This window comes from Salvelinus sp. IW2-2015, linkage group LG4p (genome assembly GCF_002910315.2).
Source record: "Salvelinus sp. IW2-2015 linkage group LG4p, ASM291031v2, whole genome shotgun sequence".
Lineage (NCBI taxonomy): Eukaryota > Metazoa > Chordata > Actinopteri > Salmoniformes > Salmonidae > Salvelinus > Salvelinus sp. IW2-2015.
Window position 1 is genome coordinate 17,899,721 of NC_036841.1, and position 15,532 is coordinate 17,915,252.

Here is a 15,532-nt window from a genome sequence, read left to right on the forward strand (position 1 = left end):
ATCTTGAACGTAATCCACGTGATGGTATTGCCTAAAGAAACACGTCCAAAGACCCAACTCACACATATCCAATTTTTATTACAGGATGGCGGTATTTCAATATACAAGACAGACATATTTACAACCAAGTGGGTCGGGCTTATGTACATGGAAAAAAGAGGTATAGCATACGGTATTATTTCTAACGTATAAATTATCAATAAATACTGGAACGGGAAGAGACCGCTTCCCAGGGGTTCTCGATTCTCGACAAGCAAAGAAGAAAGGGACAACCCCAAAGGTTGCGAGGAGGGAAATGATATGACCATACAGACCATAATGAAAACAATTGCAACGCTGCACAGCCAGACATAAAACAGAACCTGGACATCCACACGGGACTGAGTGGGAGAGAACATGACTAGGCCAAAGAGTTTCTCCTGACCCAGGGACTTGACCAGGAAGAACACTGGGCCATACTTATTATACCCTAGATTTGAACCGAATCCCAAATAAACCCTCAATCCCTACCTCCTATTTGTTTGTGCAGACCTAAGAGGATAGGTATAAGCAATTGGCGACAATTCCATCTGGCCTGTCAGAGGGCAAAACTGAGCTACCACCATATTGCTTATTGACCTATCCAATCCTGTCATATCTACACAAGTGCCCACAGGTGTAGGGACGAGCGGTTGATTTGAGTTTCAGGATATAACTTGGTCAGGAGAAACTAGAGGCCTTAAACATTACCGGCCAGTTTCTTGGAGCCAGATTGAGCCCACTCTTGGACTAAAAAGCACTTTCGAGGTAGATTCTCCATTGAGTGTGCCTGTTTAATCCAGCAATAGGCTTAATCTGAGTCCGGGAAACTACTTTAACCGAGGTGAATAATCTTAAGGCAGTGTTCGAAAAATGTGATCTTATGGACACCAAAAGGGTGCCAAGACATGCTCCACACACCCAGAGATCTGCCTGATATGTGACAGTTTGTAGATTATTTAAGGCATGGTCAAGTTTGGCTTTTCCCTACAATACATGAGTGTTGTGTTCAGTAGGAGGGAAACCTTTTGAAACGGGGAGACTACCTGAATCTCCGATGTGCACTAATGAACACGAACAATCGGGGGCCTATCACGCTCTAAAATGACGTTTGGTCACAAAGCAGGGTCGTCGCTTTCGTCTAGTTCACCGGCCCCACATTCAACCTAGGTAGTTGGAATTGTAATTGTTATTCATATAAAAAGGACAGGGACGAGGAGAGACATAAGGAGAAAGAGAAATGACACATGCGCCTGGGAAAAGGCTGAAGGTTGTTTGAAGTGATTGGTTGATTGTCGCTGCTTATCCTTGTAGTTCAGACCTCTTCCAGTCTATCTGTTTCTCTTTTGGGAACCTATTACCTGGCATCCCACGTCACTTTCAGAAACATCCTGGTTCAAACGCATTCAAACTCAACATATCCAGTACAACGCATACGAAATAAATAGATGCATATTTCAATACGAAAAACTCAGCCTCTTCCATAAGTCTTTTCCATGATCCAGTCAGTGGAAACTATGGAAATATAACCTATGGTGCCCACTCTATATGTTCAAAAGACACCTCCTAGAATCATGCAGTGCATTACCTCTTGACCTATGAAGCTCTGGTCAAAAATAGTGTCTCATATGAGGAATAGGGTCATTCGAAATGCAGCCTTGCTAGTTTCTGCATCTTCCTTGACTTGGCAAACAAGCTTCTGAAATGTATCAACTGTTTAAAGTTCAATTGGTCAAACGTTAATTGGTGGAGTCTGGCGCTGGTTTGTTGATAAGGCATTCTGGGTAGTTTAGTTTTTCTGTCAGCAGAGTTTGTTCCTGGTAGTCAGCCCGATTGGATTCCCTGCAATCTCTCCTGACCTTCCTCTCTCTCAACTGACATCATTGAACACCCCTCCCCAGTGGCGATAGTGGTTTGGCCTCCTCCGTTTGCAGTTCAGTTGGTTGCTCCCAGACATGGACGCTGCAGAGATGGGGTGTGAAGAAAGGCACTGTGGTAAATTTTGAGTGTATCCATATTTGAGTGTATATTGGTCCCGTTGGGTTCAAGCTGTTCAAGGCTTGGGAGGCGTGGGTACAGCATGGCTGGGTACAGTCAGTTTAGGTAGAGGGTCTGGTGCAGCACACACAGTTGTACAGGAGAGAGCCTAGGCTTCGCTGGCAGTGCTGCTGCGACTCAACTCTCTGATACCCTGGAGAATACGCTTCATGTGGCCAACCTTCGTCACCCCCAAATCCTGCAATGGATGGACACACACACACACACACACACAAATTAGATCAAACACAAGGACACACATGTGGACCCATGTACCATGTAGGGTCAGGACTTTTCCCAGAGGTCACCTGGCAGGGAAAACTCCAAGCTCTTTATAGACTATAAATAACTTAAATCAATGAACAGGGAGTCAAATCAAACACCCATGGTAAAGCCCCAGAGTAGTGAAACATAAGAAAGCTCTACCTGGCACCTGAAAGAACTGCTGCCTCCCAATAACCATCTCCTTTCACATGACGTGTGCACTCGTTCACAATGTTGGCGAAGCTACTCTGAAGATATAGTTTACCAAGCTACCAATTACTTCACACTGGAATAAGTTAAGCTACAATAAAGCTACCCTTAAGAAAAATAGTTTAATTAACTAAAGTTGATTTCAACAAGTCGTTCACTACATCCAAACTATACTGAAAAAAAATGTAAACGCAACATGCAACAATTTCAAAGATTTCACGGAGTCACAGTTCATATGAGGAAATCAACCAATTGAAATGAATTCATTAAACCCTAAATCGATGGATTTCACATGACTGGGAATACAGATGTGCATCCGTTGGTCACAGAATCCTTTGAAAAATAAAGAACTAGGGGGATTCCGAGTCGCGCAGCGGTCTAAGGCACTGCATCGCAGTGCTAGAGGCTTCACTTCAGACCCAGGTTCGATCCCGGGCAGTGTCCTTATGGCGGGCAGATTAACCTCGGTTAATAAAAGCAGGGCCGTGGATCAGAAAACCAGTCACTGTCTGGTGTGACCACCATTTGCTTCATGCAGCGCGACACATCCACTTCGCACAGAGTTGATCAGGTTGTTGATTGTAGCCTGTGGAATGTTGTATCACTCCTCTTCAATGGCTGTGCGAAGTTTCTGGATATTGGCGGTAACTCAAACACGCTGTTGTACACGTCAATCCAGAGCATCCCAAACATGCTCAATGGGTGACATATGTCTGGTGAGTATGGAGGCCATGGAAGAACTGGAACATTTTTAGCTTCCAGGAATTGTGCAGATACCTTTGCAACATGGCATTAACATGCTGAAACATGAGGTGATGGCGGCGGATGAATGGCATGACAAGACTTTCAGGATCTCATCACGGAATCTCTGTGCATTGAAATTTCCATTAATAAAATGCAATTGTGTTCGTTGTCCGTAGCTTATGCCTAACCCCACCGCCACCATGGGTCACTCTGTTCCCAACGTTGACATCAGCAAACAGCTCGCCCACAGGACGCCATACACATGGTCTGCGGTTGTGAGGCCGGTTGGACGTACTGCCAAATTCGACACTGACGGCGGCTTATGTTAGTGAAATTATCACTCAATTATCTGGCAACAGCTCTGGTGGACATTCCTGCAGTCAGCATGCCAATTGCACGCTCCCTCAAAACTTGAGACATCTGTTGCAAAACGGCACATTTTAGAGTGGCCTTTTATTGTCTCAAGCACAAGTTACACCTGTGTAATGATCATGCTGTTTAATCAGCTTCTTGAAATGCCACACCTGTCAAGTGGATGGATTATCCTGGCAAAAGAAAAATGTTCCCTAACAGGTATGTAAACTAATTTGTGCACAAAATTTGAGAGAAATAACATTTTGTGCGTAAGGAACATTTCTGGGATCTTTTATTTCAGCTCAAGAAACATGGGACCGACACTTTACATGTTGCATTTCTATTTTTGTTCAGTATACTTTATGAAAAATGATCATACCTAAATCTGAAATGTCATAAATTACAAAGTACACTCTGAAGTCAGATGTTAACATAATGTGTAATTTAGACCTTTAAACACAAAAACTATGCTTCAAGTGAAAATTAGAAAGGTCTGATGCCGAAAAAGTATTGACATTTTGCCTACTTTTACCCGTATTTTACCCGTATTAACTAACTACTGAAAACACTACAAATATTTGAATTTAGTGAAACTACCACCAAGCTACAGCAAAATGTAATTAAATTACTAGTTGAACTACATGTAGTTCTCTATTCCCCAAAACTGCTCTTTCACTACTGCCCACAAACCTAAAATTATTGGATTGGTGGAAGCATGGGCTAGTGGGAGTTTCTTATGCCACTAATTTCCTCTCAAATCAGTGAAGGGTAGTAAACAAGTGCACACTTCGGGAAGAAGGATAGATATTTGGGACAGCCTGTATGTGTGTAGTACCTTGAGATCCCTCCTCTCCAGGTGCAGCAGCTCGGCGCCGCGCACGTCGTGCCCAATAAAGATCTCCTTGTACTCGGTGAGACAGATGAGCTCCAGCCAGGCGGCTACCTCCTCTGTGCCCCACTGGTGCACTGCAGAAAGCAAGACCCCCTTCAGACCCCCAACCACACCACGGAAAGACACCACAGAGAGACGCCACAACCCTGCACAGCCCTTAACCGCAGCTCTAGGATAAGAATAACCTACCCTAAATCCTAACTTTGACCATTACAGGGATGATGGTGTGTGGAATGTTGTGGCGACCTCAGAAAGAATTGAATGTGATTTTCAAAGAGTGTTGACCATGATTTGTCATTGTCCAAACATGATTTAATAAAGAGTGTTCCAGAGTAATTCCTGTGAGAGAGTGAGAGAGAGAGAGTGCGAGAAAAGAGAGGTAGATAGTACCTGGCAGTGTGAGAGTGGCACAGGCCTCCTTGTTCTTGTTGTTTTTGTCCTTCTTGAACTTGGGGACGAGACGGAACTTGGCACTGCGGCTGCGCTTGGAGAAATCCGTCAGGTGTCCCTGCAGAAACACAGACAGGTTAGACAGCCAGGTTAGACAGCCAGACAGACAGGTTAGAGAGAAAGACAGCCAGGTCAGACAGACAGACCGACAGACAGACAGGTTAGAGAGAAAGACAGCCAGACAGATTAGACATTGGGTGATACAGACTGTCCAGTACTATGGACCCACAGAGTTGAACAGTTTTACTCTAGCCCAGCACTAACACACCGACCTGATTCAATGAATCAATCATCAAGACCTTGATTATAAGTAGCCCATTTACACTTGTACCCGTAAACGGGTTGAAAATAGTCGATTTGGACAGTGATAAGTGCCTAAATGGGAACGCAGTGGCTATACAGTAACATGCTATACATGACGTCAGAGCTCAGGGTCTCTGCTTCACAGATCTGTATTGGTTTTGACTGACAGCCGTTCTGAACTTGAGCACCGTGCACAACAAGAAGTAGCCTCCAAATGAAAGCCTAACACTGTAAGATCGTATTTTATAATTTAGCGAGTCATGTTGGCAATAGAACAAGCTTTCAAATTATGCCCACCTGACCAGATTGTAATTTATAATGGACCGTTTTTGGATTGTGGAAACAACAACAGTAATTGTGTAAAGGCGGTGATGCAGGGCTATGTTCCAAAGAAAACAATTACAAATGCACATAAAATCAACGGCGTAATGCTTGGATTCAGTCTTTTGTCAGGTGAACTGTTGTGTTCTCTTTAGTCTAATAATTTCCCCATACTCTCCAAACGGTTCCCTTTTAATTGTTACCATGGTTATAGATGCTTTCCATATTTCCACTTCTCTAAGAAACATTTCAATTTAGCCCTATCCATATAGGCCAATTCCCCCAAGTGTAATGGGTTAAATCAGGTGTGGTATTACTGGACTGGGACTAAGATTGAAAAGCACTGAGGTAAGCGGCTGGTGTGTATAGTGTGTGTGTGTGTGTGTTTGTGGTCGCATCTAGATCTACCTCATCATCCCCAGGTTCGATGAGCTGACACAGCCAGGGTATGTCTGGGAGTCTGCGTAGCTGCTGGGCCACAGTTCCCAGGGCTCCAGTTAACTGCTCCTTCTGAGGAGGGTCCAACTGCTGAAAAGACATACCCAGTTACAAAAACATAATAACCCCCCCCCACACACAGACACATGCAGCTGCACCTACACACAAACAGACAGACCGACAGGCAGGCAGACAACAGCTTTGAGACTTACCAGGCACATCTTGCCTGCCAGTAGCAGCTCTGTCTCACTGTGAAGGGCCTTGACGTTACTGACCATTTGAACCACAACACTGCAGTTCAGACCCTGCGTAGAACAGAGACGAACACACACACATTACAAACCACAGATGCACTTAGTTAACCACAGAAGCAGGGGTACAATGTGCATTCAATGTGTGTGACTGTGTAGATATTGCATTGATTGATTGTCATACATGTACACCATTTAGTGCCAGCCCATATTGGCTTAATCCCTAGACACAAATCATCAAATCACAAAACATAATGACATTATACAATTTAAGATGTACAGTGCATTCAGAAAGTATTCAGACCCCTTCACTTTTTCCACATTTTGTTATGTAACAGCCTTATTCTAAAATGTATTGTTGGAATCGGCTAAACTTTGATCATTGAGATAGGAAATGAATGATAGGAAATGAAAGAGAATGGGTTTTACGTCAGAAGTGAATGGTTCTCTGAAGAAAGACAGATGGCTTTGGAATGTGTTGGGGGGATGAGATGAGAGCAACGTGGGAAACAGGGGAGACAGATGGGCATCTGTAGATTAGATGAAGGAGGAGTTGAGGTCAGGAGGTGTGGACAGATTCTCTTAACTTCTTTGGGGTAGGGGGCAGTATTTTCACGTCCGGATGAAAAGCATGCCCAGAGTAAATGGCCTGCTACAAAGCCATAAAAGCTAGAATATGCATATTATTAGTAAATTTGGATAGGAAACACTCTGAAGTTTCTGAAACTGTTTGAATGATGTCTGTGAGTATAACAGAACTCATATGGCAGGCAAAAACCTGAGAAAAAAATCCAACCAGGAAGTGGGAAATCTGAGGTTGGTCGATTTTCAACTCAGCTCCTATTGAGGGAGGAGTACAAATTGAACAAGTGGCAGAAACCAAACTATTGGGAGTGCAGCTAGACAACTGCTTATCATGGTCATCTCAAATAACAAATCTATGTATAAAAAAAAAATGAAAACAATTCTTAAACTTCTTGTCAATACGGGGGCGCTGTTTTCACTTTGGAAAAAATCGTGCCCAATTTAAACGGCCTCGTAGTCTATTCTAGATCATACAATATGCATATTATTATTACTATTGGATAGAAAACACTCTCGTTTCTAAAACTGTTTGAATTATATATGTGAGTAAAACAGAACTCATTTGGCAGCAAACTTCCTGACAGGAAGTGAAAAATCTGAAAACGAGGCTCTGTGTCAGGGCCTGCCTATTCAACTGGCTTATATTTATCGATATACATGCACTTCATACGCCTTCCACTAGATGTCAACAGGCAGTGGAAGGTAGAATGGGGTGTCTAGCTTGATCTGAGGTCGAACAAGAGCTTTTGGAGTGACAGGTCTGCCATTTTGTCAGTTTTCCAAGGCGCGCGAAGGAGCTCCACATTGTCTTCTGAAAAGCGTTCGGTTTACACGGCGAATATCTCCGGCTCTGATTTTATTTGATACATATTAGAAAAACATCATAAAGTAGGTTTTTTCAACCGAGTTTTATCAGTTTATTGGGACTTTTGGAGTTTTCCGTTCTTTGCGCCAAGAGAGGATGGGAATGTTAGCAACCTTGGCTAGCATTGTGGCGCGAATTCGACAGAAGAAATGGACATTCTAAAACCAAACAACATTTATTCTGGACCAAGACTCCTTGTACAAACATTTGATGAAGCTCATTCAAAAGTAAGAAACATTTATGATTATTCGTATTTCTGTGTAAAATGTTGAGTCCTATTCTCCGCCTTTTGGTGAGCGCTGTCTCGCAATAACGCAAGCTGTATGTTATGTAAAGTTATTTTTAAAATCTAACACAGCGGTTGCATTAAGACCAGTGTATCTTTCATGCCATACAAAAGTATTTTTATGTAAAGTTTATGATGAGTCTTTGTCAATTAGTGAGTGTCAAAATATCTCCGGACATTCTGGGAAATGTTGCTACATATTCACAATGTTAACCAGATTTGCAGCTCTAAATATGCACATTTTCGAACAAAACATAAATATTGTATAACTTGATGTATAAGACTGTCATCTGATGAAGTTGTCCAAAGGTTAGTGATTCATTTTATATTTATTGCTGGTTTTGCGAAAGCTACCTTGCGGTAATAAATGCGGTTGTGTGTTTGGCTATTGTGTAAGCTATATAATTCTATATGTGTTTTCGCTGTAAACACTTTAAAAAAATCGGAATATTGGCTGGATTCACAAGATGTTTATCTTTCATTTGCTGTACACCATGTATTTTTCATAATGTTTTATGAGATATTTATGTATTCACGTTGCTCTCTGTATATTCTGGCTGCTTTGATGCTATTTTGATGTGGCTGCAATGTAAAACTATGATTTATACCTCAAATATGCACATTTTCGAACAAAACATAAATGTATTGATAACATGTTATAAGACTGTCATCTGATGAAGTTGTTTCTTGTTAGTGACTAATTAATCTCTATTTTGTCGGTTTGTGAAAGCTACCTATGCGGTGGAAACATGGTGAAAATATGCAGTTGTGTGTTGGCTATTGGGTTAGCTAATATAATACATATTTGTTTTCGCTATAAAACATTTTAAAATCGGAAATGATGGCTGATTCACAAGATGTTTATCTTTCATTTGCTGTATTGGACTTGTGATTTCATGAAATATATATTATGATATCCCTGTCCCGTTAGCTAGGCTATGCTAGTCAGCTTTTTGATGAAAGGTTTTAAGCAAATAACACAAGCATTAATTGAGAGTCAGGTGAACTACTGTTCTGTGGTCTGGGAAATGCATCATCAAGTGAATAGGAGCTGCAGAATGCCACAGAACAAAGCAGCAGATTGTTTTTAAGGTGGAGATATGTTCTTCTGTTGCAGTCATGGCAATGTTCTTGGTGGTCATCAATCGACAAGATAATTGAAAAAAACATGCTTATTTTATTTCATAATATACACAATTTAAAACGGCCAAGTTCTATTCACAACGGTATTCAGTTGTAAGAGACAGACATTCCGTAAATACTAGGAATAGATTGTCCACATCTAGCGTTATCCAGACAGAAAAGAGAAATAGGCAAAAGAACATTTCATTTAGTATAAAGAAATGTAATAAATTAACTGAGCAAACCAGAAACATTCAATATATAAATTTTAACATTATTTTAAACGATTTAAATTAATACATAGAAATGTTGTGAGACTATAGTAGATGAAGAATCAATATTTTTTTAGATTGAGATTATTGGTCATTATGTTAGTATATTATGTATGTTGTAATAGTTGTTATATGTAAAATGTGTTCGTATTATAAATTGTATTTTAATGTTTAAGGACTCTTGGAGATTAGTCCAAAGTGGACTAAAAGAGATCCAAATCAAATCAAATCAAATCCAGGACCTATATACTAGACGGCGTCAGAGGAAAGCCCCAGAAAATTGTCAAAGACCCCAGTCACCCAAGTTATAGACTGTTGTCTTTGCTACCGCACGGCAAGCGGTACCGGAGCACCAAGTCTAGGACCAGAAGGCTCCTTAAACCTGTTACGGCTGGGGGTTCCGATAGCGGAACGTTTCGACATTTCACATCCAGTGAAATTGCAGAGCGCGAAATTCCCAAAAATGTATTAGAAATATTTAACTTTCATACAATCACAAGTGCAATACACCAAATTAAAGCTTAACTTCTTGTTAATTCTAGTTAAGAGAATGCCAAGAGTGTACAAATCTGTCATCAAGGCAAAGGGTGGCTACTTTGAAGAATCTAAAATATTTGATTTGTTTAACACTTTTTTGGTTAATACATGATCCATATGTGTTAATTCGTAGTTTTGATGTCTTTACTATTATTCTACAATGTATAAAATAGTCAAACTAAAGAAAAACCCTAAATAGGGTTGAATGAGTAGGTGTATCCAAACGTTTGACTGGTACTGTAAATATACTTGAAAATATATGGCATAACCTGAAAACTGTTGTCTAGCAATGACCAACAACCAGTTTGACAGAGCTTGAAGAATTTTTTTAAGAATAAATGGCAAATGTTGCACAATCCAGGTGTGGAAAGCTCTTCGAGACTTACCCAGAATACCTCACAGCTGTCATCGCTGCCAAAAGTGATTCTATTCACTCAGGAGTGTGAATACTTATGTAAATGTCATATTTCTGTATTTCCTTTTCAATACATTTGCAAAAATGTCAAAAAACATGTTTTCACTTTGTCATTACGGAGTATTGTGTGTAGATGGGTGAGGATTTTTTAAAATGTACCTATTATGAATTCAGGCTGTAAACAACATAATATGAATACTTTCTGAAGACACCGTATGAGCCAAAAAAGATTGTCAATCTACATTTGGCACATGTATGTTGGGCACCCCTGTATTACTAGAAGTTGGTTGACTGGTATAAAAGGTAGAACAGGAGCCCCACGTACCCCTGTGCTCTTGGAATTGGCGTAGACCACGTCCATGGCCTTCGAGCTTGCGTTGACGGCATGGGCCAGCTCCTGCTCCATACTGTGGTGGGACTGGGCGATCTCTCGGATACTGGGAACACACACAGTTCGTCACGACATCGAACATCTAATGTTACTGGGAAACTACACTGCAAGCATATCACAAGCGTTCTGTAAGTGATGTTTTTGGCATACTATGCCAGAAACAGCAAACAGAGCATCGAACTGTATAGTTTGGCCGGTAGGTAAACAACGAGGGAATTGTATATCATGGTCTAGGACAATTTTCAATCTAAATGGAATTCAACCATACCCTGCTTTAATCCAATGTTATTATTAATGAATCAATGTTATCTTACCTGTGGATGAGGGCGCCGGCCGCCTGTCCAAACAGGTTGATCTGGGAGGCTTCTTCCTCGGATACGATCTCCGGCTGCAATGCATACTGGGGCAGCGGCCGGGGGAACTCGCACCTCTGCTTGTCTTCCCACGACTTCAGCGTGCTCTCGAAGGCCTGAGACAAGCAGGCAACAGGATGAATAGAATAGGATAGGATAGCTGTATTCTTCCCAGAGGGAACTATAGTTGCGGTACGTTAGATGCGATACGTCAATTAAAGATATGACCGCAATATAACAGCAACATTCACACAAGACATACAAATACTATACAAACAAATCATGTCAAATCATCGAACCGTGAAAGGTTCAACGAATTGTGTGAGCGGTAGGAATGGGTGGATTTCTCCATTCCCTTCTCAGGCCGTTGTATTGGGCAGTTCAATGGTGAGAAATGTCTCAGTCCCTAGAGCAAAAACGTTGTGCTATCCAGGAGCACGAGTACAGGACATCAATAAGCTGCTCCCAAACATTTTAAACAAGCATCAGGAAATTAAGTCTATGATAGTTCATGTGAGATTCAATGACATTATGAAGGGCAGCTCAGAACAGCTGAAGATGGATTTTAAAGAACTGATTTGGTCACTGCTTGACAACAAGAAACGCCCCATAATATCGTGGCATTGAACATTTCAGCAAACTTTTAGCCCTCCATCACTGGCTACGAGACAATTGCGGCACTGTGGGTGTAATATTTATTGACAATTATGATACCTTCTGGAAACAAAACTCGTTTTATAAGGATGATGGGATCCACCCAAATCATTTGGGTTCCTGGATCCTTTCACAGCATTATAAGGCAGCGTTGAGACAATGACTTATCAATGACCCAAGCCCAACTCAGTTAATTCCTACCATTATGTCGCTGAGTTGTCATAATGCTTCAGCAAATGTACATTATCCCAGGGGAGTTGGAAGACACAATGTAAGTAACCTAATTTATGTCCCTCTAACTACCCTGGTGCTTCTGCTGATCCCACAGCTACAGTGGTTCCTCCTTTAAAAGTTGGGTCATACAGCGGCACACCTTGTGGGCTGCTGCAGCATTCTGTGGCACGTTATCTATTTGTCAGCCATTTTTTCTGTTAACTTCATTGGGATAGGGGATGTTTGGATGAAAAGCGTGCCCAGAGTAAATTGCCTGTTACTCAGGCCCAGAAGCTAGGATATGCATATAATTCGTAGATTTGGATAGAAAACACTCTAAAGTTTCCACAACTGTTAAAATAATGTCTGTGAGTATAACAGAACTCATATGGCAGGCAAAAACCTGAGAAAAATCCAACCAGGAAGTGGGAAATCTGAGGTTTGTAGTTTTTTTAAGTGATTGCCTATCCAATATCCTGTGTCTGTGGGGTCAGATTGCACTTCCTAAGGCTTCCAGTAGATGTCAACAGTCTTTAGAAGTTGTTTCAGGCTTGTATTGTGAAAGGGGATCGAATAAGAGCTGTTTCAACAAGTGGTCAAGCTGAAAGACATTATTTTAGTCTCGCACGTGGCCGTGAGCGCGACGCTCGTTCTCTTTCCTTTCTAATGACAACGGAATTGTCCGGTTGGAATATTATTGAAGATTTATGATAAAAACATCCTAAAGATTAATTTTATACATCGTTTGACATGTTTCTACGACCTTTAATTTACCTTTCGTCGGGACTTTGTGCCTGCCCTTTGTGCATTTGGATTACTGGACTAAACGCGCGAACAAAAAGGAGGTATTCGGACATAAAGATGAACTTTAGCGAACAAAACTAACATTTATTGTCTAACATGGAGACCTGGGAGTGCCATCAGATGAAGATCATCAAAGTGATACATTTTAACACTATTTCTGACTTTTGTGACACCTCTCCTTGGTTGGGAAATGGCTGTATGGTTTTCTGTGGCTAGGCGCTGACCTAACAGAATTGCATGGTGTGCTTTCGCCATAAAGCCTTTTTGAAATCGGACACAGCGGCTGGATTAACAAGAAGTTTATCTTTAATCCTATGTATAACACTTGTATCTTTCATCAATGTTTATGATGAGTATTTCTGAAATTTGATGAGGCTCTCTGCAATTTCACTGGATGTTTGTTTGAGACAATGCATTTCTGAGCATAACGCGCCAATTTCAAATGAGGTTTTTGGACATAAAGATCAACTTTATCGAACAAAACACACATTTATTGTCTAACATCGAGTCCTGGGAGTGCCATCCGGTGAAGATCATCAAAGGTTAGTGATTCATTTTAATGCTATTTCTGACTTTTGTGACACCTCTCCTTCTTTGGAAAATGGCTGTATGGTTTTCTGTGGCTAGGCGCTGACCTAACATAATCGCATGGTATGTTTTCGTCGTAAAGCCTTTTAGAAATCGGACACTGTGGCTGGATTAACACGAGTCATGATGGCAGTCAAATTCCACGTGACCATGTAGTCACAGTAATTTATTGTTTACTCCATGTGTAACTCTGTGTTGTCTGTTCACACTGCTATGCTTTATCTTGGCCAGGTCGCAGTTGCAAATGAGAACTTGTTCTCAACTAGCCTACCTGGTTAAATAAAGGTGGAAAAAAAAAAAAAAAAAAAAAAAAAAATTAGGCTTCTCCAAGTTCTGATACTGCTGATGGTCATTAGTAGTCTACAAAACTTGCTAACTGCCTGGTACTCAGCACTCTACGGTCCCTCTAATCCTTCTGACATCAATGCAAATGTAATTGAAAATGTGTGACCCCATAGATGTGTACTCACTCGGTCTCTGGTGAGAGTCTGGGTTCGGTTCTTGTGGATAATCTTGATGTACCCCGGGGGCTGGACCCAGGCCTCTCCGTCCACCTGCACCGGCACGCCCTCATCCCCGAGGATGGTGATCTTCACTGTACGACACTGCAATAGGAGAGCAAATGGGGAGAAACATTCAACCAGACAGTACGCTATGAAACCAAGAAAATTGTATAAAAAATCTCAAGGATGATCAATGGAAACAGGATGCACCTGAGCTCAATTTCGAGTCTCTTAGCAAAGGGTCTGAATACTAATGTAAATACATTTGCAAAAATGTCTAAAAACCTGTTTTCCCTTTGTCATTATGGGGTTTTGTATGTAGATTCAAAAGGAAAATCTATTTTAGAATAAGGCTGTAACGTAACAAAATGTGGAAAAAGTCAAGGGGTCCGAATATTTTCCGAATGCACTGTTCATTAGAATAACACAAAGGCCTGCACACTGTATATGCTTCCATTTAAAAAGGGATAGTTCACCCAAATTACAAAATTACTAATTGGTTTCATTACCCTGTAAGCAGCCTATGGACAAGGTATGACAGCAATCCATGATTTGCTTTTGTTTACCTGGCCACTGTTTCCAAATGCAAACTTTTTAGCATTTGTGGTCCAAATCCAATTCAAGTCAATGGATACCGTGGATTGCTGTCATACCTTGTACATAGACTGCCTACAGGGAAAGGTAACCAACATTTTATTTCGTGATTTTGGTGAACTATCCCTTAAAAGAAAATATTGAAAATGTTTTCAATTACTTTGGTGCATTTTACAGGTGTAAGTGGTATAATTTCAAAACTCTAAGTACAAAACTGATAACACTTGTAATGCCCCCTGTATTCTGTTCAGAACCTTTGATTGTGCATTCATTGGAGCTCAACACATCTTTCACCCCTGAGTCATTCATGCAACATTTATGTTTTCCATTAAATACCATGAGAACATTTTGTTTAATTCAATAGCAAAAAATGCAAGGTACATTTTCTAAACAATGCTTTTTGCAGTGTTTGAAAAGGAATAGTAGATGGTAAATATAATTTTCCATACTGTATTTGGGTATAACTTGACATTTTTCTTGACATAATTTTTTTGTTTTGCAAACCACATTTTTTATGCTTTGTTTTCAATGTCAGGTTGAGAGCATGTTGAGAATTATTTCAGTCTTACAGTTTAATTATTCTTACTGAATACAGAACACACAAAGGACAAATCATAAAAAAAGGGGTATTGTATTGCAGTAGGCTACAGTATAACGGTATTGTGGTAGCACGGTGTGTATGCCATTTCTGCCCCATGTAACAATGTATAAAATCTAATTTTCTATGTGACTTTTCAACTGAGATGATGAGTGGAATATATTGCTATATATAACCCAGGTATTTCATCAGTGCATTGTACACTACACGATCATTCGAAATGGTAGCAGATAGGACAAAGTGGAAAAAGTTACTATCTGCTACCATTTCGAATGATGAGGCTGTAAATAGTACATCATCCTCCATCAGCCTGCACCACAAAAGATGGAGGATGATGTACTATTTACAGCCTCATCTATATATGATTTGGTTTCACGTTCCAACATAAATGCGTGCCAATTGACACATTTATGATGTAAGAATATAGAATTTTACAGTGTTCAGCAGTTATATAAAAGTGATAAAGCCCT

General features: G+C 40.7%; 1 protein-coding gene across 5 annotated transcripts in view; it reads right to left on the reverse strand.

The window, feature by feature from the left end:
- Window positions 1–58: 58 nt before the first annotated feature.
- LOC111960631 (diacylglycerol kinase delta) overlaps window positions 59–15,532 on the reverse strand; it is an 86,404-nt gene continuing 70,930 nt past the window's right edge. For 3 of the 5 annotated variants that reach the window (XM_023982717.2, XM_023982715.2, XM_023982719.2), the window contains 8 exons: window positions 13,838–13,972; window positions 11,070–11,224; window positions 10,690–10,801; window positions 6,244–6,336; window positions 6,002–6,121; window positions 4,910–5,027; window positions 4,463–4,593; window positions 59–2,254 (listed from right to left, as the gene is read on the reverse strand). In XM_023982717.2, the coding sequence (XP_023838485.1) occupies window positions 2,165–2,254; window positions 4,463–4,593; window positions 4,910–5,027; window positions 6,002–6,121; window positions 6,244–6,336; window positions 10,690–10,801; window positions 11,070–11,224; window positions 13,838–13,972 (954 nt within the window). In that variant the 3' untranslated portion in view covers window positions 59–2,164. The remainder of the gene's footprint in view (window positions 2,255–4,462; window positions 4,594–4,909; window positions 5,028–6,001; window positions 6,122–6,243; window positions 6,337–10,689; window positions 10,802–11,069; window positions 11,225–13,837; window positions 13,973–15,532) is intronic. The other 2 variants (XM_023982716.2, XM_023982718.2) reach the window with 2 other exon arrangements.